General features: G+C 42.8%; 1 protein-coding gene across 1 annotated transcript; it reads right to left on the bottom strand.

Annotated features, from left to right (window-relative positions):
- Nucleotides 1-6,537: 6,537 nt before the first annotated feature.
- HNRNPA0 (heterogeneous nuclear ribonucleoprotein A0) lies at nucleotides 6,538-9,655 on the bottom strand. Its single transcript, XM_038414713.2, has one exon. The coding sequence runs from the start codon at nucleotides 9,013-9,015 to the stop codon at nucleotides 8,092-8,094; it is 924 nt and encodes a 307-aa protein (XP_038270641.1). The 5' UTR covers nucleotides 9,016-9,655; the 3' UTR covers nucleotides 6,538-8,091.
- Between the last annotated feature and the right edge of the window lie 9,943 nt (nucleotides 9,656-19,598).

The raw sequence follows: 19,598 nt of genomic DNA, 5'->3' as shown, positions 1-19,598 counted from the left end.
GAGAGAGAACCAGATGTAGTTAGAATGACTGAAGGAGAAACGAATAAAAGATACAGCAGAAGAGCTATATGAAGTAAAGGCAGCATCAAAAGAGGAGCAGCAGATTAAGTTTTGTGCTCAGCTTCTGCAAGCAGCTTCCTTGCTATCTGTGGTCAGAAAGGGCCAGAGTTAGACCAAGGAAGCTGCCACATGGGGAGCTGGAATAGAACGGAGAAGAGGTGGCTCATCTTGGCAGCCATAGTCACAGAGGACCAAAAATCAAACAGCTAGGGGAGTATGAACTGGTCTCACAATGAAAGTTGGAGACCCAAGTAAAGAGAAAGTGCCAGTTTTCACTTTGTTTACCATGCATATTTGTAAAGCCCTACCAAATTGATGGTCCATTTTGGGCACAGGATTTCAAGAGTCATAAATTTAATTATTTCAGATATTTAAATGGCAAGAGTCCTGACCCAACTCTGAAGACAGCAGCGCAGAAGGATGTCATGGTACAGTATTGCCACCCTTCCTGCTGCTGGTGGGATGCTGCCTTCAGAACTGGGCACCTGGCCAGTGGTTGCCACTCTCTGGCCTCCCAGCTCTGAAGGCAGTGCAGGAGTAAAGGTGGCAATACTGCAACCCCACAACAACTTTGAGACACCCCCTCCCCAATTGCTCCTCTTTTGGGTTGGGACCCCCAATTTGAGAAATGCTGGTCTCCTCAGTGAATCTATATAGTATAAAGTACACAAAAGACCAGATTTCGCAGGGGAGACCAGATTTCATAGTCCCTGGTGTGTTTTTCACAGCTGTGAAATTGGTAGGGACCTACATATTTGACTGTGCTGTGTATAGGTTTGCTACTTTCCCCTGGTTCCATGGGTCTTTCCTATAGCGACAGGAAAAGAAAAATCTTTTAAAAAAAAAACAAAACAGGGAAATACTATTGTAAAACTGGAAGGTATACCTGAATTTTTTTAAATCAATTTTTCAGTGGACTAGATTTTGAGTTGATACCGTTTAATGATGTGGCTTAAAAACCATTTCATTTCCATTTTTGAAATAGTGTTCTAACTGATATTACACATCATACTTTAAGAGTTCAGACTTTAATCTCTAGTGAGAACAGGGCATCTTGGACATGCATGAGAATATTTTGCCTTTTTTCCTTTTAAATTAACAATTAAACTGCTAAAGCTTTTTATGGCCAGCACCTCTGTTTATTAGCGGAATTCCTATAATGTTCATTAGCCATCCATACATTCAATGGTCACAACTAACTATGCATCTTATTTTTGCAGATCATTTTCACAATTGCTACATATAGTCAGAATTCAAGAGGTAACAGCTGGAAGCTTCAAAACAGATGGTATTAGTCAAAACCAGGCTTGATATCTAGGTTTTCAAAAGCTAAGGAGCTTTGTGCTAGGTTATTTGGATGGCTGACAATCAGAGGATATATATCTAGTGTTCTAAGCTTGATGTATCCCTGTGGCAGGCAGCAGTAGCGGATTTAATAATTTTATTAAGATGTTGAAGTAAAAAGAAAATGGTACAGAGTTCAAGCATAGAAGTTTCTGTTTATCACAGAATAAGGTACAGATTATCAAGGAGTACGAAATTCGGTTTAGGAATAGGTGGCGTAAGGAATAATCTGCAGTCTCCCCGATTGGGGGTAAAAGGTTAACGGGTCAAAGTACAGACATTGAGATATGGGGGTATGTTGTTCATATAATGGCTATGTTCAGGTGTAGAGTATAATGAGTGGAGATGATGAGATAGATTTACCCTGATTTGGTGGGATTTAATGTCCAGTGAGTTTATGGTTCCAGTTCATATGGTCTAATGGAAAAAGTCTCAGTCCCTTTCCCATAGTTGATGCAAGATCCTGTCTATACCACACTTAGCACAAAATTCCAACTCATGCTACCACCAGGTCAACTGCACCAGGGTAGCACTAATGCAAAACATCAAGTGCTGCCAGATCTTTTGTCCAGTATAGTTTTTAAACTGTGACATCTGAACTATTGGTAGTACCTATGAGAATCCTGCCATGTCCCATCACCCCACCCAAATTCCCTTTCTGTAGGTACAGTCTAAAGGTCTGTGATATTTAGTCTTGGTACTTAAGCAATACTCAGGCAGTTATTAAATCTTCAAGGGGAAAAGGAATCGGGAATAGCTGTCACTTTAACCAAAACTACAGCTATTATTCAATCTCTTGCAGTATTTGCTCCTGCAGTACCCCCACTGTACTCCGCTCTCCCTCCATGAGATGGTTTGGACATTTTGAGGGAGGCAGAGATGAAAAGAGGGATTAAATGGCTGTTAGGATTTGAACTGATCTGTCCATTGTACTGAGTGAGTGTAGCTTTCCTCCCCTTTTTATCAATTAAGGAAATTCCACAAAGAATTCTTGGGAGCAGAGAAGGTTGAAAATTAGGAGTAGAATTGTCAAAGGAACCTCAGAGATGGGTACCCAATTCATAGAGTCTTTTCATAATTCCCTTGGCTTCTTTAAAAATGCCAGCCTAGAACACACAAGTGCCAGAAAATTCTCAGCAAAGAACACACTTCGCCCCAGCCTCTCATTTCCTCACATAACAAATACACACCCATGCCAAAAAGGGGGTAGGATGCAATTAGTAGTAGCCTTTACACAACACTATTGTAATCAATATATGCATAGCTATTACAGGTAAGCGCATTTTTCTGAGTGTTTTAAGGAGTAATTACTAAATGCTGTAAAAATATTAAAAAAAACTCACAAATGGTCATTAGGTGGGCTTTTAACTCCATTGTTTATCATATTGCATTTTAAAGCAAGCATGAAGATGTAAAGGTGCTTTTATTCATTTTAAACACAAAATGTACAAGTAGGCACCTTTTCTTAAGATAACTATTTAAAAAAAAGAGTTATACATCAGTTAATAGAAGGAACCATGAAGTAAGATCAGTTAACCCATGTCATTTTGTAAACTCTAGTTGTAGTTAGGGAAAGAAACTTCAGTTTTTGGGTGCAAATTTTCAGCCAAAGAGAGTATGTTGAGCCAGGGATCTTATTTTTTAATATAAAAACACAAAATGTCACTTAATTCATTTAACTTTCACTAAGATTAATTTTTCATATTTAAGAAAATCTTCATCCCTTAAGGTTCCAGAGCAAATTATACCACATGAAATCTATTCAGATTAAGTGATAAACGTCTGTCAAAAACATCAGAGAATGGACACTGCCTTGAGAAAACTCTAATGGGTACCAGCTCACCTATAAATGAAGCAAATGTGTTTGACCAGATTGCCATAGTGAACACCCGTTTCTCCCCACCATGCACGTAACAGAGCACCATAATTTCATAAGGTGTCTTTTGAAGTGTATTTTTTTTTAAAAAATACAGAAAAGTTTAAAGCAAACAATTGCAGCTTGGAAAACCTATTGTTATGTATTTAGGAACAAGATCTCCTTGAGTTTCTAGACTTCAGTACACCCAATATCAGGCCCTTGTGCAGCAACAGAAATGCAATTATAGTGCGACAATGATACCACCAGATAGTTGCAAAGACAGGGATGATCAATCAGTGCACTTATCTAAGGCTACAGTAAAGAAATGTGCTATTCTAAAACCTATTATAAAAACACCTTGCAGCCACGCACAGTGGTGCTCCAAATCAGGGGTGGGGGATGAAGGTAAATACCATTTGGAATGGACTGTTTCAGGAGGTTAAATATCATTTCAGCCTCATTTTAGTGCTAGTGTAGGCACAGACTAATTGAAACGGTTCAACTAGTCATCTTACTATTGTTCCAGAGTGCGTATTTGTTTCACTTCCCAGCATACACTGTTTCTGGAAGCAGAGTTGGATAGTGTGAGGTACTTACCTAGAGCACTGCAACTGAAATCATTTAGGACAATATTAGATGAACATAGAACAAACCTAAAATGTTACACGATGGCTACTGCGTGTGCACTGAAACCTTTGTTCAATGCCCTAGCACACACATGAGACCTGGCCAATTACATATACTAAATGGGTAGGGGAAGGGGAAGGAAGACATTTCATTTTTAAAATATGTACTTTGTCTCTGCATCGTATCTGTAACAGATCAGTGACCTACAGAATCTTTAAAGTAATTAGAGTGAGGTGCGTCAATGTCAGTTAACATTTGAAAAATCAGTCATCTGAACTGCCTGTCACCTTACATGCAAGAGAAAAAGAGTTTTCATTACAGTAACGGGTAGGAATTATATATTAAATATGCAGGTATTCAGTGGGTTTTTTAAATGCACAAGTTATCACTATTAAAAACGGTTCTACACCAGGCTTTAAATAAGTAATAAATCACTCAAATTTTTAAGCTAATGGGTCAAGTGCTGTTAGAGAATAAGTGTGTTGATACTCTTCACCATCAAAAATCCCTGTGTTAAAGTTAAAGCAACCCATTTTACAAAAAAATCCCTTAGATTATAAAGCTGAAGACAGTTAAAGTAAATTATGCCTTTTACTTTTTGTACTTTATTCAGTTTGGAAAGCAGACTACCTGGTTTCACTTTCTCACGTACAAACAATGTTGTCTATTCGTATCCAACAAAAATGCTTAAACCACAAAATTTCAAAGTTTTTAATGTCATTTAACACTTAATCTAATATTAAACTATATTAAACTACAGTAAACTAAGGCCATTTTACTTCAGAATGAGGGTATCACACCTTTTGTTAATTCAGCTTACCTTTCATTTAACTTCCCTGGGCAGACATGCCCATAAGAGAAACAAAGACTAAGTAGAGAGAAAAAGTGTCATCAAATGCACCAAATAAACAAAGTAAAAATATGTCTCCCCCAATTAATCCTTAGGAGTTACTTGTATCAATAACAGGTGAAATATTTTCACAGATGAGAGAGATTTAAACTGGGGTCCTTTTAATACGCAATGTGTTTTGACCAGTTTTTATATCCAATAGGGTACTCTCAGAAAGCTATACTACAAAAAAATCCTGTTCACCCGAGTCTCTAAGACAGGTTCCTTCACAATGAAGTGTTTCTGTTCTCTAGAGAAGCAGTCACAATAGAGCAACTATCAACTATTTGAAACATTCTCCACACAACAAATCGTATCAGAAACTGTGAAACATTAATATGAAGTTGTAATTATTTATAATCCTTCAGGACATAAGCAGTAAACAAGTCAAGCATCTCCCTCATAGGTGCTATTTCTGGGGTTCACCTTTCCTAGAATCATGTAGTGGTAAATGCCAGAGGAAGGATATTACTGCATAACCAAATAGTAATTTCCAATATAGCATGTTTTTGGTATGAACGAGTTGCCACACGAAGTATGTAGGTATACTGTAAAATTACAGAACTGTATATGGCACTTGCCTAGCTGACTCAAAGGACCAGTTTAGACTCCAAAAACAGTTTTAATTGGGTCTTCCAAAACAAGGTTCTTTCCATCATTAAAACAAAGCAACTTTGCAAGGGGTAGGACTGAACCTGATTTAACTGTCTCCCCAAACCAAACTGGAATTCAATGCTTAGTTGTTTGAACTGCACTAGGGACAATTGTGCTTATGTGGGTGGCCCATCCCCCCCAACCTCAGCATGTTTCTAGAGTGTAGAAGAGGTAAAAGCAGCCTTTAAAATTTAAAGATCTCAGATAAAAGCAAACCAGCAAAGGTCTTCATTGACAAGGACAGTTGGTAAAGCCAATTAAATGCAATATGGTATTTTGCAAAAGCTTGTTAAACATAACTTGCACTTGACTTCTGCACTTTGCCTAAACTACTTAGCTGGTTCAGGACAGATATGAATTTCTGGATGCAAATATGCATTATAATTGCAAGCCAGATTTCTTAACACCCACTTACAAAGCAAAAAGGTCTGAAAGAAATTTTCAGAGTTTAAGAGGTCTAAATTATAGTTACTGATCACAAGGCCTAGAAAGGCCTCCATTTTGAGAGGTCAATTCCACTCCAGAACCTTAGGGCTTGGTCTACAAGAGAAAGTTGTACCAGTTGGGTTTTTGTTTTTTTAAAAAGTCACACCTAAGTTAATCTACTTAAACTGAAGACTGAGGGACACTGATTTTATTTGAAATCAGATTTATCATTCAGCTATGCTAAATCAAAACAAGCCCAATTTCAACTGAAATCCATGTCCATGAAGTCTTTTAAATTGTTTTTTTAAAGAGATTTGAAAATTACACTTTATACTAGTGCAGTTTTCATGGGTTTTTAGAGCGTGATACCACTTCCACTCAAGACAATGGTAGTTTTGCCAGACTTCAATGGAAGCAGGATCAAACCCATAGAATGCGGTGATAGAAAGCAATATGGTTAAGTGTTAAACATTACGTGCTTAAAAATCTGGAACCAAAGCGATTTTACAATTTTTTTTTTTTTTTAAAAATCCATGCCCCATGTCATACATACTCTCACTCAAGCATGTAAGGAATTCAATTCTTTATTTGTGATATCCATAAACCCATAAACGATGCTATTCTATATTTCTATCCAGGAAGGTAGTTTTCCCCTATAACATTATGGTTTTTTTTTTTCTTCAAATAAACAACAAACTTTAATTCTATTGCGTGAAAGGGCTACAAATATACATTTGTTAATCAAGCAGACTACACAGATATTTTGCTTTACAACTGGCACCTATGTTACTGGTACACTTAGCTGGCTCATTTATCATAGCACTTTGCCCAAACAGTTTAGATTATCACTTCTTTTGAAGGATGGGCAGTTATAAGAGTTTTAGAAATGTACTGAAGCAGATACTTCAAATCCATTTTGTTTCAGTCAATATGCAGGGAGCCCATCTTTAGTCACATGCAGATTTGATTTTTATTTCAGTTTACACCAATCATTTAATGGCATAAGACAACTTTCAAAAAAAATATCTAGTAGGAGTTGTTAGCAAACAATTTTGCCTTGGTTGTAATGAAGCCTACAGCAGTGGTTCTGCCATTCTACCAGGAGATGGTGCTGCAAAGGATTCTCGGGGAACTTTAACGAAGGACAATAGTTCAGACCAAGTGAAGAGTCTGTTTTAACCTGGTACTATGAAAACAAGTAGGCATTTAACTGAAGGAATAAATGTTGACCTTTTCCTGCAACGAATCATTTACAGACAAGCCAATAAGAGGATCTGAAACTAAGCAATTGGAAATTTTGAACATTTTATATGAATGAAGCACATGCTTAACACAAACTATTTCTTTAGAACTACACAGTACATATTTGATGGAAAAGTCCTATAGAAAAAAATTGACCAACCATGTCAGCACGTCAATCAAATGCTGAGTACAAGATGGTGGATGCACACAAACTGCAAAAGTGAGAATGAATATTTAAAAAACAGACCACATCCACCAGTTAGTACTTCAAAAAGTTTCCATAAACTGTTTGAAAACCAATAAATCCACTAACGGGACATCAAAAAAGTAAATTAGGACCTTTACTGGCAATAAAGTCTCTAAATACATAGAGAATTAAAAGCAGAGGAATACTTGTTTCAAACCCAGAAAAGCCTTAAACCGTACGGAATGGATCCTAGGAAAAAAGTTAGACATGTAAAGGTCAATGAACACAATGATTTATTTAAAAAATAAAAAACGTAAAAACGATTTTTTTCCTCCTTTACAGAAATGTTAATTTCAGTCATGGATCCAAGCAGATTTTGTAGGGGAAAAAAATGTAGTAGCCAGGTATCGAGTCCTTACAACAAAGTAAATTCCCCCCCCCCCCATCTCCCTCCCCAGTTTTTACTTCAGAATCAGCAAGACATCGCCCACCCCCACCCCAAAAAACAAATTAAAACAAGACATTTTCATTGCTAGTATAAAAACGACCAAGGTCCAAGTAATAATAAAAAAATAGAGTCCATCAATGACTGTAACACAAAGTATGTGTGTGCGGGGCCCAGTCCATCTTCAGAGAGAAAGACAGAGGCGACCCCCAGAGGGCATTTAGGAGCTGCTCCCACAGCAAGGGAGGCATTTACTAGGAACTGCCCTTAGGCGAGTGAGGGGAGAAACCATTAGAAGCTGCCCCGTAACAAAGGGAGGGCTCTCCATGCCACCCCCCAATGGGTATGGGCGCCCCCGGTTAGAAGGAGCTGCCGCCATACCCTCCCCCACCATAGCCTCCTCTGTACGGTCCACTGTTACTGCGCCCTCCCCAGCTGCCGCCCCCTCCTCCGCCTCCTCCGCCGCTCTTCATGGGGCCGTAGGAGGACTGATGTTGGCTGTAGCTGCCGAACCCGCCGTACCCGTTGCCGTAATCTCCGCCTCCACCACCTCCTCCATAGGAGCCGCTGCTGTAAGATCCGTAGCCGCCACCGCCGCCGTAGCCTCCGTAGCTATTATAGCCGCCGCCTCCTTTGGAGAGACCGTTGTGGTCCCGGTTGCCGGATCCGCCGCCGCCCCGTCCTCGTCCTCCTCCCCTGCCGCCCCGAGAAGGCCTAGAGGATCCACCACCGCCTCCGCCCGACTGGATGTCCTCCTTGGGCACGGCCTTCTTGACCTCCACGCGGTGGCCCTGGATCGGGTGGAACTTGACCACCGCGGCCTTGTCGGCGGCGTCGTGGTTCTGGAAATAGACGAAGCCGAAGCCGCGCTTCTTGCCGCTCTGTTTGTCGGCGATGATCTCGGCCTTCTCCACCGGGCCGAACTGGCTGAAGTGCTGCACCAGGTCCCCCTCGCCCACGTCCCCCTTTAGACCGCCCACGAAGAGCTTCTTCACCTTCGCGTGGGCCCCCGGCCGGGCCGAGTCCTCCCGGGACACGGCCCGCTTCAGCTCCACCGCGTTGCCGTCCACGGCGTGGGGGGAGGCGGCCATGGCGGCGTCGGCCTCCTCCACAGCCGAGTAGGTGACGAATCCGAAGCATCGGGAGCGCTTGGTCTGCGGGTTGAGCACGACCACGCAGTCGGTGAGGGTGCCGTAGGCCTCGAAGTGCTCCCGAAGCCCGGCCTCCGTGGTCTGCACGTTCAGGCCGCCGATGAACAGCTTGCACAGCTGCGAATTCTCCATGCTGCCGCCTCCGCCGGGGCTGCGCCTAGGCCTGGCGCCGAGACTCCTCCTCCTCCTGCTGGGGGGAAGCTCAGGCCTCTCCACGTTCAAGGAGCACCGCAACTTCAAGGCAGCAGCAGCTGCCGCGGCTCCTCCTTGGCGTGGCCTAGCCTCGGCAGCGACCTGGCCGCCGCCGGTACCACAGAAAAGGTGCCTGGGGGTGGGGGAAGCACACCGACACGCACAAAATGGCGGCTGCTGCTCCTCAGGCGTTCGGCCGGCAACTGGGTGCTGCTCACACAAAGGGGACGCTGGGAGCCCCGCCCGCCGTGCCGCCGCCGCACACGCCCTCGGCGCAAACTGTGCCAATAGAAAGGCGCAACAGCCTACGTGAACGAGTCATCCGTTAGGGGGCGGGGCTTCGTTAGTGATTGACGACAGCTAGGACTAATCGGATTAGGCGACCTCCACCGCGCGTACGCAAGAGGCAAAGAGAGGGCGGGAGTGTGTTAGTAACTGACGTCCTGCAGAACCAATCGAATTCCTCTAAAGCCACGGGCGGAGAGGCGGGGCCTCATCAAGAGTAGACTAATAAGATTCCGCAGCTCGCGCCGAGCGAAGAGGAGGAGGCGGGAGGGGCCGACCGGGTTGAGGCCTGCGCCAATGCGTCAACCCAGCGGATGTGAGCCAATAGGTCTCCTCCTTCCCGCCGCGCGCTCTCCCCGCCCCAGCAGCCCCGCCCCCGCGGGTGGGGGAGGGGGCTAGCGTAGGTTTCATGGCAGGCCGCGCGGGAGCATTTGAAAAGCTGACCGTTAGGAAGCGGTTTCCGTCATCGTAGTCCTTCCCCTCCCCCTCCCCCTCCCTTAATGAAGTGAGAGAGAGGCCGCACCAACCAACTCTCCCCTCGAGGGGGTGGGGGAGCCACTCGCCCCCAGCACGTGACCCTTTCCGAGCACCTCACGCAGGCCCCGCGGCCATGAGGGAGTAATTAATGCCGGGGCTTAGTTCACGGCTGTCCCTGTGGTGCTACACCCACATCAACTCCCTGTTCCACACGCTCCCTCCTCTTCCCGCCCCCCTCCGTTGCCCGACCTCAGCCCGCTCCTGCCGGCAGTGCCCAGCCAGGACCCCCCCCCCCCCCCGGGGGCGCTCTGGGGAGCAGATTCACACGCTGCCGCTGTTTGTGTTTGGGTCCCTGGAGCCACCCCAGTGGGTTGGGAAAAGCAGCCCCTGAGGCGGGGGGTGGGGGGGGGGGCGCTGAGAGCCATGGCCCTAAACTGCGAGCCCTGTAATCTAAGGGAAACCACTTGAAGCCAGGGCGTGCGGCAGCCCCCCTGCTTCCAGCACCTATGCACCGAGGAGCCGGGAGCAAGGGGGAGACCTGCCCCCGGTGGTTCAAGGCGACATTTACAAGCCCCCTTGGGTTGATAAGTGGGAACATGCCTTATGATCCTTGGGTGGCCCACTTACACCGTGGGTAGGGCCTTGCCAGGCTGTGGGGCATCCTCCTCCCCTCGCCTTTAATTTCCCAGCACAGCACTTTTGAGTTTATTTTACTTTGCTCCTTCCTTCCCCTCTGGGTGGAATTACGGGTTTGTACTTTCCCCCGAAGAAGCCGAAATACATTCGCATTGCTAGTCTTGGTGTAGGGCTGGCGGCTCCTGCCTATGAGAAAGACAAGGGAAGAGGGAAGGAAATAGCTTTTATCGGACCAACTTCTGGTGGTGGAAGAGGCGAGCTTTCAAGTGCCCCAGCAGCTCTGTTGGAGCTCAAAAGCTTGGCTCTTGCGCCAACAGAAGTAGGTCCAGTAAAAGATATTCCCTCACCCACCTTGTCTTTTGCATTTTTAAATTATCATTTTTCTTTCCAGGGCCCTTTTCCAGTCTCTGTTTTTCTTTATTTTCTTACTTACTGTTCCCTTTTTGGGCTCTCCTTACTCCTTTAGGTTCATTCTCACTTCCCTTTCATGTGTTATGTGCCATGCTGTTGTAGCCATGTCAGGCCCCAGGATATTAGAGCGACAAGGTGGGCGAGATAACTTTTATTGAACCAACTTCTGTTGCTGAGAGAGAAAAGCTTTGCAGCTTACACAGAGCTCTTCTTTCCCTTTCAGATACCGTTTTTCAGGCCCCACTCTCTTTTTGCTCTTCCTGACAGCATTTCCCGCCTCAAATTTCCAATCTATTCCCTACCCTTCCCCTCGCAGTACTGTTTTCCCATAATTGATTTAGTTAGTTCTTGTTAACTCAAACAGCAGGCACTTTCTATTTAGCTAAGTAGGAAAATACAAGAACATACAAATATTATGAACCAATTAACAATTATGTGCATCTTTCTGATTTTTACATTTATATCGATTAAAGGTTGCCAGCTGCATTCCTGGCGCCCTTGATGCAATTGCTAACATAATTTTTATCCATGGTACAAGTTTTCAAATAAACTGGGTGTTATAGAGCCGGATGGCCTGGGAGCTGCTTGTGAATTTTAGATTGTCATTCTGCTATTATCCTACTTTGAAGGTGAAAAAGGAGAGAAAAATAAATAAAATTTTACCAGAATGCTCATGTGCTTGAGGCTCCAGGCTTCCAGATTCCCATCTTAATTTAAACTCTTCCTTGATTTTGCCTGATTCCTACTCTCTCTAATCTTACCTATTAGTAATCCCTAATGCTCAATTGCATAATTCCCATTTGTGCTCCACACTTCACCCCCTTGTTACCTCAGATATCCCCTTGTGCTTCCACTCTCTTCCCAGTCCCCATTCTTTAATTCCCTTCTTTACGTCTGCCTACATAAGCTCCTCCTTCCCACTTTGTCACCAGTGCATAGTGCACAGATCCTATAGTCCAGTCAAGGCAATTGCATCATCCCCCTCAGCTTCATTAGAAACAGATGCCTTGAATGACCACTGAGAAAAGCTAAGAAGAGACTGGCTTCACGTTGGTAAGGACTCCAAAGGCTAGCAGGAGGAGTGAGGAGCTGATCACATGCTACAGATACATGTGCACTACAGCAGCATAGCTATGGCTATAGCCCTGTAATGTAGACGCTGACTAAAGCAACAGAAGGGGTTTTTCCATTTATGTAGGAACTCCACCTCCCTGAGCAATGGCAGTTGGGTGAGGGAAGCATGCTTCCATCAACCTAGCTGCATCTACACAGCACAGCTATGGCACTCTGGAATGTGGATTTTTCACAACCCAAGTTCCGTACCTATGTCAACTAAAGTTTTAAATGTGGACCAGGCCAGCGTGAGCACCTGGAGAGGTGCTGCTGCTATATAGCTGACTTACAGCCCACAGTCCCTGGTACCCTGACAGCTGTGCATGATGCAATACAAGCAAAGGTTGGCCACTCCTACCTTAAAGGATCCATAATAATTAATGGAGCTAAAATAAATGGTAATAAGACTTAATGGGGCAACACCATTTTATAAAATCACCTCCTTCCTTAGCTTCCTGACAGCATTGCTAAACTTAGGTAAACAGCATGTGTATATGCAAGCAATGTCAGACCTTAAATTGGCTGATTATGTTAAAATAAGATAAAAAAAAGACAAGAACATATCAAAAATAAGTCCATAGTTCAAGTAGTCTCTTCATCCTCCAAATTCTTATCCTGCTGCACTTTGCCCAGCAATTTCTCAGCAGCTAAACAATCCCTGAGCAAAGAACATCTCCCTTAGTAATGCTACAGGTACATCTCATGCTACTGCCTAGTTCAGGAAAGTAGTCCTGAATATTTTCTTCTCCTGTGAGGAGAAGAAACAGTGCAAGTTCAGCTCCAGAATACTGGCAGAAATAAAGATGTTAATTTGAACGAAAATGGTGCAAAAAGAAGATTATGGGATGGAGCAATGGGAATTGTGAAAATTTCACCCCAAGCTGCCATAATTCCCTGACAGGACTGCTGGTATCCCATAATGTGTTGCAAAAATATCCCACAAGGTACTGCACCAGACAGTGTCACAGGGGACACATGGATGCCTATGCATGGTACACAGCATCTTTTACCCATACACCCTCTCAGACCGAGGATGTGAGGCACCAAAGTGTGTTCGTTCTGTAGTGACACTGCAATCTCTGCCCCTGTAAGCCAACATAAATACTACCAATAAAGCTTTCTAATGTAGACATTGCCATAATCTGTGGGGGGAAATAAAATACAGACATTTTAAACAAATAATTTTACTGTCTTGGGTTTTGCAAGACACTTTCCCTACCTTTGGAGTTAGATCATATAAATAATTACTTTGTTTTATTAACCCTCTGTCTTATGTGCATTAATTTATAACCTACATTTATACCCTAATGGGGTGGCAGTGGTGGGAATGTTGGTTTAGGCAAGGCAACAACAGCTGCTGGCATGTTCATCATGCTGTCATGTAGACCTGCCCTGACAAATATAGATGGGATAGCTAAATTTTTTAGGAGTTACTAGTGTTTTGGCCAACCAAGTTAAAACACCTTCAAGGATCCTGCTGCTAGGGTTGCCAATTTGACTGAAGCTATTTCGGGAGATTTTTTCCCCAACATAATGTAACGTCATTTTCTTAAAATATCCTATTAAAATCTCCCAGATTGCTTTCACTAATCACTGGGAAATCCATGCCAACTCCGGGAGACTCCATGCTGCTCAGAGGGAAGACAGTTAGCACTTTGTGAAAATTAGATCCATTTCAAGTATCTCAAGTTTGGCATATAAAAAAAAACCCACCCAAATAAGGCACCTAAATTCATTAATTACTTTTGAACGTCTTGGCCCTGCAGTGCTTAAAATAGTAATATACTCCAGAAATTTTGTCTACAGTAGCTGCTCCACTATTAACATCAGTGGAGCTGCACTAGTGTTAGAATCAAGGAAATATTTCAGTCAAAACCCCAATGTTAACTTCACTGGAAGCCCCATTCGCTTCAATGGGAATCAAACTGGGAATCTGGCTCAACTGAGGATGTAGCCAGGAACACTGACTGAAAGCCTAGGAAGAAGTGAAGTACGAATTTCTCCCATTACCTTTCAGGCAGTGTTAACGTGAAAGCTTGCTTGTAAAACACTATGGATAAAATCCTTGCCCTATTAAAGTCAATGGAGTTTTGCCATTGACTTCATAGGGGCCAGGAGTTCACCATTTAAACTCAAATAGCAACATTTAATTACTTCCCTGTTGAAAGCATCTGAAGTATCATTCAACACAAGCATCTCACGTCTACATCTTGTAACTAATTTTCTTGTTCTACAATATGTTTATGTAACCACACTCTTAAAAGAAACAGTACATTAAAATTAATAGAACGGCAACATAACTGTCTGTATTTAACAAACATCAGTGGAAGATATGACAAAGTATATTTGTTCAAGTTCATCTTTCTCAAAACATAAATGGACAGGCATCTTACCTAGTTAGTTTCCTAAACTAATTGTGTCAGGTACTAAACCTGTTCCTGAATCCCACTGCCAGTTTCTGTGGCTTGAGGCGGGGTGTCACTTTTTCACATTTTTAAATAAATGCTTTTCCTCTTCCCAGTCATCAGGTAAAAGGTCAACACAATTAGGGGAAATGATGAAGAGATATACTTGTTAAAATGAATCCTTTATATAATTATTAAATTATTTAAGTTACTCAGGCAGGGTGCTAGCATGGAGCCAAACATCCCCATTAATAGTAGTTAGGGGATGGTGGCAGGCTTGTAATTATCTGCTGCTAGATTCCCACTTTGCCAATGGACATGGGTTGCAAGCAACTAAGTCAATTCATACTGGACAGCCCCTGCCCTTTTCTAGGTGCCAGCATTATAGCAACTTGCTGCTAGGCAGCTGTTTTTATAAACTTAGGTCACAAAAAAGTATTCCAGTTGCTGTACCAGTGTCACATTTCCCTTCTGATCCAGAGAGTCCAAAGCCAGTAGGGACCATTGTTGTCATCTAGTCTAATGTCCTGTATAACACAGCCATAGAACTTGCCCAAAATAACCCCTCAAGGCTAGAGCAGATCTTTTAGACAAACATCCAATCTCTATTTAAAAATTGTCAGTGATGGGGAATCCACCATGACTCTTGGTAAATTGTTACAAGGGCTAATTACTCTCACCATTAAAAATTTATGCTGTATTTCCAGTCTGTCTTATATCCAGCCTAGGATATGTGGCTTGTCCAGTTGTTTTGGAGCTTATTAGCTATCAGAACTATGAAGAATTCTATTTTCCTGGCAGCCTGATAGTAAAGCAAGTCACAGGTCATCAGTAGAAGAACGTTCAATAGAGGCACAGTGGGTAACAGGCAGCAGTAATACTAGCCTATAAACCAGGAAACAGCTAGTCCTCCTTTCACTTACCTGACACCGTGTTAATATAAAATGCAACATGTAGAATAAAGTAAGCTTTACAAGTATTGCACAGTTAATACTATTATGTGATAGCAAGGCTCTTACAGATAAAGGATTCCTAAATTTTATTTATATACACATACATATTGCCCAACTGAACCCCAGTTTGCCAGTCAACCTGGGAGAATGTAGCTGAGAATATACCACCCAAGCCGCATCTGCCTCTGCTTCATAATGAAAATAGCCCTTGAGGGTTTCAAAGGTCCTTAACAATTTACAGCAGAAGATGAAGAAAAATTAAGATGATTATAAGATGGCAACCTTTCTCATCAACCTGGGGAGTTATCAGTCCTTAATTCTTGCCTCCAGGCTCCATTTATTGTCTAAAAGCCCACAAATGGAAAACAAACACTTCCCCCTGGGGTGCCAGCCATATCTCCTAGAGCTTTTCACTTGTATTCTTCCTTGCTCAGGGACTACTTCAGGGGACTGTCCCTTCCTGAGGCCTCTCTCTACATTCCACACTTCCCTGTCTTCTTGTCTCTTCCTGCAGCTCAACCTGTCCCCCTTCTCAACTGCATTTGATTAGTGAACAGGGCTGGCTGGCTGGCTGGCCCCAGATCTCTGGCTCTTAAAGGGCATGGCAGCTTGATACAAGAGGATAATAATGGCTTCCAGGGATTAGTAGGAAGCCAGAATGTTAGTTTTCATGGAGAGACAGTGGGATGGGAAGGGAGAGGAAGGGATGAGGAGAAACTAAAAGGAAGGAAGGCACAGTTCAGGCAGGAGGAGATAGAGGCTCTCAAAAAGAGGTATACAAGCTAGTGGTCAAATTCACCAGCCCGAATAGTTCAAATAAAGCCCAAATGCTCAATTTTCAGAGTAGCAGCCGTGTTAGTGTATTCGCAAAAAGAAAAGGAGTACTTGTGGCACCTTAGAGACTAACAAATTTATTAGAGCATAAGCTTTCGTGAGCTACAGCTCACTTCATCAGATGCATTTGGTGGAAAAAACAGAGGGGAGATTGATATACATACAAATGCTCAATGTTCACATCCCTTTTCTCTTGGCAGGTTTATTAACAGAAGGGGAGGGGGGACACCTCTAAAAATAATTTAAACATTTGCTAAGAGACCTTTCCTGGCAAATGTAGAAAGCACACACAAGGGCTCCCCTGACCCTGTGGTTCTCCTGTCTGTTGCCTTATAACTGACTCCCTGCAGGTCACATCATTCCTTGCTCCTAACATGTTCCCTGAGGCTACAGATCCCAGTTTTAAAGGGCTCAAGCTGTAACAGGCATACTGGGAAGTGGCACATGCCCCAAGGCCCAGTTATGAAGTGGACTGAACAGGCTGAAACACAGGCATGCATGATGCAAATGATCCTGGACAAATAAGCATCATTTGCTCCTATATCTGAGATAGGATTTTTGATGACCTCCATCCCCAATCAGTTCATTTAAACCAGTATTAAAATCTCATGCAGACAACATACCAACAGAAACAATATTTCCACACTATTTTGATTAGATGTCCTTTTCAGCTGCTTTAACTAAAAAGTTGGGAAAAGCAGGTCTAGCCATTGGAGCTTGTCTACAAAAAAAGCTGCCATAGGTTCTAACAAAAGTTCAACAATTTTCTATAAATTTCCCCAGTGTAAACACAGCTTTAATTTGTTTTGATGCCAGCTGGGGCATTGCTAAAAATCAATTTCAGAAATAGTTTGATTTTTTAATACAGACATCACCTAGGCCTTTTATACAATCTAGGAAAATGTGATTAAACACAAATAGATGGGAGACTCGGGCACTTGATTGTCATATTTCAGTGTTTTAATTTAAATATTTTTATGTAGTGTGTTAGAGTTTGAAATCCTAGATGACCTCAAATGTGTTTTGCTTCTCTGGCTCAAAAAACCCCCTGATAATTCAATTAAAAAAAATACCATGTAGAGACCACACGAGGGCATAGAAGTGTAAGAGACCAGCTTTATGGCATTCATAAAGACTAATAAAAATGGAATATTATGTACTCTCCTTTTCCAGCGTTAGACATCATAAAATAACATTTCTTTCACATCATCTTGTACCAAAAGCATATCGGTAAGGAAATGATCATAGTATTTCTTGTCCTAAAAATGACAAACTTCAGCCATGCTATGGTCAGTTTAATGGGCTTGGGACAGTGAAACAGGACAAGAGTTTCTGAGGATAAATAAGAAAAGAATACTGAAATATCAAAAAGAGAGTCAGAAATGATGGCAGGACATGCATAATTCACAAAGACTCTTATAAATGCAAAGATTTCAAGTAGCAGCCGTGTTAGTCTGTATCCGCAAAAAGAAAAAGGAGTACTTTTGGCACCTTAGAGACTAACAAATTTATTTGAGCATAAGCTTTCGTGAGCTACAGCTCACTTCATCAGATGCATGCAGTGGAAAATACAGTGGGGAGATATATACACACACACACACACACAGAACATGAAACAATGGGTGTTACCATACACACTGTAAACAAGAGTGATCAGGTAAGGTGAGCTATTACCAGCAGGAGGGGGGGGCGGGAAAAACCTTTTGTAGTGATAATCAAGGTGGGCCATTTCCAGCAGTTGACAAGAATGTGTGAGAAACATCTGAGGGGTTGGAGCAAATGCGTTGTATCGTAGAGCTTGACTATAGACAATGGATTGTGTGGTGTGGTCTGGATGAAAGCTGGAGGCATGTAGGTAATCCATTGTCTACAGCTAAACTCTACGATACAACCGCATTTGCTCCAACACCTCAGACAGAGACAAACACCTACAAGATCTCTATCAAGCGTTCTTACAACTACAATACCCATCTGCTGAAGTGAAGAAACAGATTGACAGAGCCAGAAGAGTACCCAGAAGTTACCTACTACAGGACAGGCCCACAAAGAAAATAACAGAACGCCACTAGCCATCACCTTCAGCCCCCAACTAAAACTTCTCCAATGCATCATCAAGGATCTACAACCTATCCTGAAGGACGACCCATCACTCTCACAGATTTTGGGAGACAGGCCAGTCCTTGCTTACAGACAGCCCCCCAACCTGAAGCAAATAATCACCAGCAACCACACAATTTACAACCACTGTATTTTCCACTGCATGCATCCAATGAAGTGAGCTGTAGCTCACGAAAGCTTATGCTCAAATAAATTTGTTAGTCTCTAAGGTGCCACAAGTACTCCTTTTCTTTTTATAAATTCAAAAGAGCTTTCAATTAGAGACTGCAAAGTAAAAGCCTACCAAAACTACTCATACATAGGCCCGATTCATCCACACACAAAGTTACAGTGGTTTAATTAAAGGTGTGATTTTAAATAGATTTAGATAAGCTAGTGCAAACCCCTGTGTAACCATAATGCTGAAACTAAGGGTGCTGGGGCTGCTGCCACACCCCCTTGCTTGAAGTGGTTTCCATCATATTCAAGGTTTATAGTTTGGATCAATGGCTCTCAGCACTCCTGTATTTAACCACTCTTAATTTCATTTAAACCTGGTTCATAGTAACGTAGTTTGCCTAGGTAAATTGATTATAACTGCTATTATAATCAGTTTTAAAGTGGTAGAAGAGCGTTCATACAAGGATTTGTACACGTTTCACTACATCAATTTTAAGCCAGTTTAGTTAACCTGGTGCAAAGCCCTGCATGTACAGCAAGTCTTAGCTTTCCAACAGACAGAGTATCCACTGGAACCCATGGGATTTGTGTGTGCAGAGGGCTTGCAAGATCAGTCCCATACTAATTTTGCCCTTTGAAGCCTAGTGTATATATATATATACACACACATATACACACACACACACACACACTCCATCAAAGAGCTCGGTGCGCTTTACATACATTCAGTATTATATACCCACTTTACACAAGGGGAAGCTGAAACACAGGCTGATGCCAGAATTTTACAAACTTGCACTGGTTCACATGGCCTGCAGGCTGCAGCATACACCAAACAGAGCTCAGGGGTGGATGCTCAGGGGATTTTGAAAACTGCTTGTTAGTTGTGTTCAAGTCCCCCCCAGAACCCTCAGGGCTGTGCACTTCTAGAAGGAGAGCTTGGGGCCTGGCCACTTAACCATGATTTTCAGAAGTACTCAGCCACATGCATTCAGCCAGGCACTGCTAGAGTAGTCAAATCAGAGGCACAAGTAACTCTGCACACCATCACACAGTCAGAAACCCCACTCCAAACTAATTAATACTCTCCAGGCAGAGGGCAAGTCCAGTATCCAGAGAAAGAGGTTTACAG

Source organism: Dermochelys coriacea, chromosome 8 (assembly GCF_009764565.3).
Source record: "Dermochelys coriacea isolate rDerCor1 chromosome 8, rDerCor1.pri.v4, whole genome shotgun sequence".
NCBI lineage: Eukaryota > Metazoa > Chordata > Testudines > Dermochelyidae > Dermochelys > Dermochelys coriacea.
The sequence above is the reverse complement of the archived record's forward strand: the minus strand, read 5'-3'. Positions and strand labels throughout refer to the sequence as shown.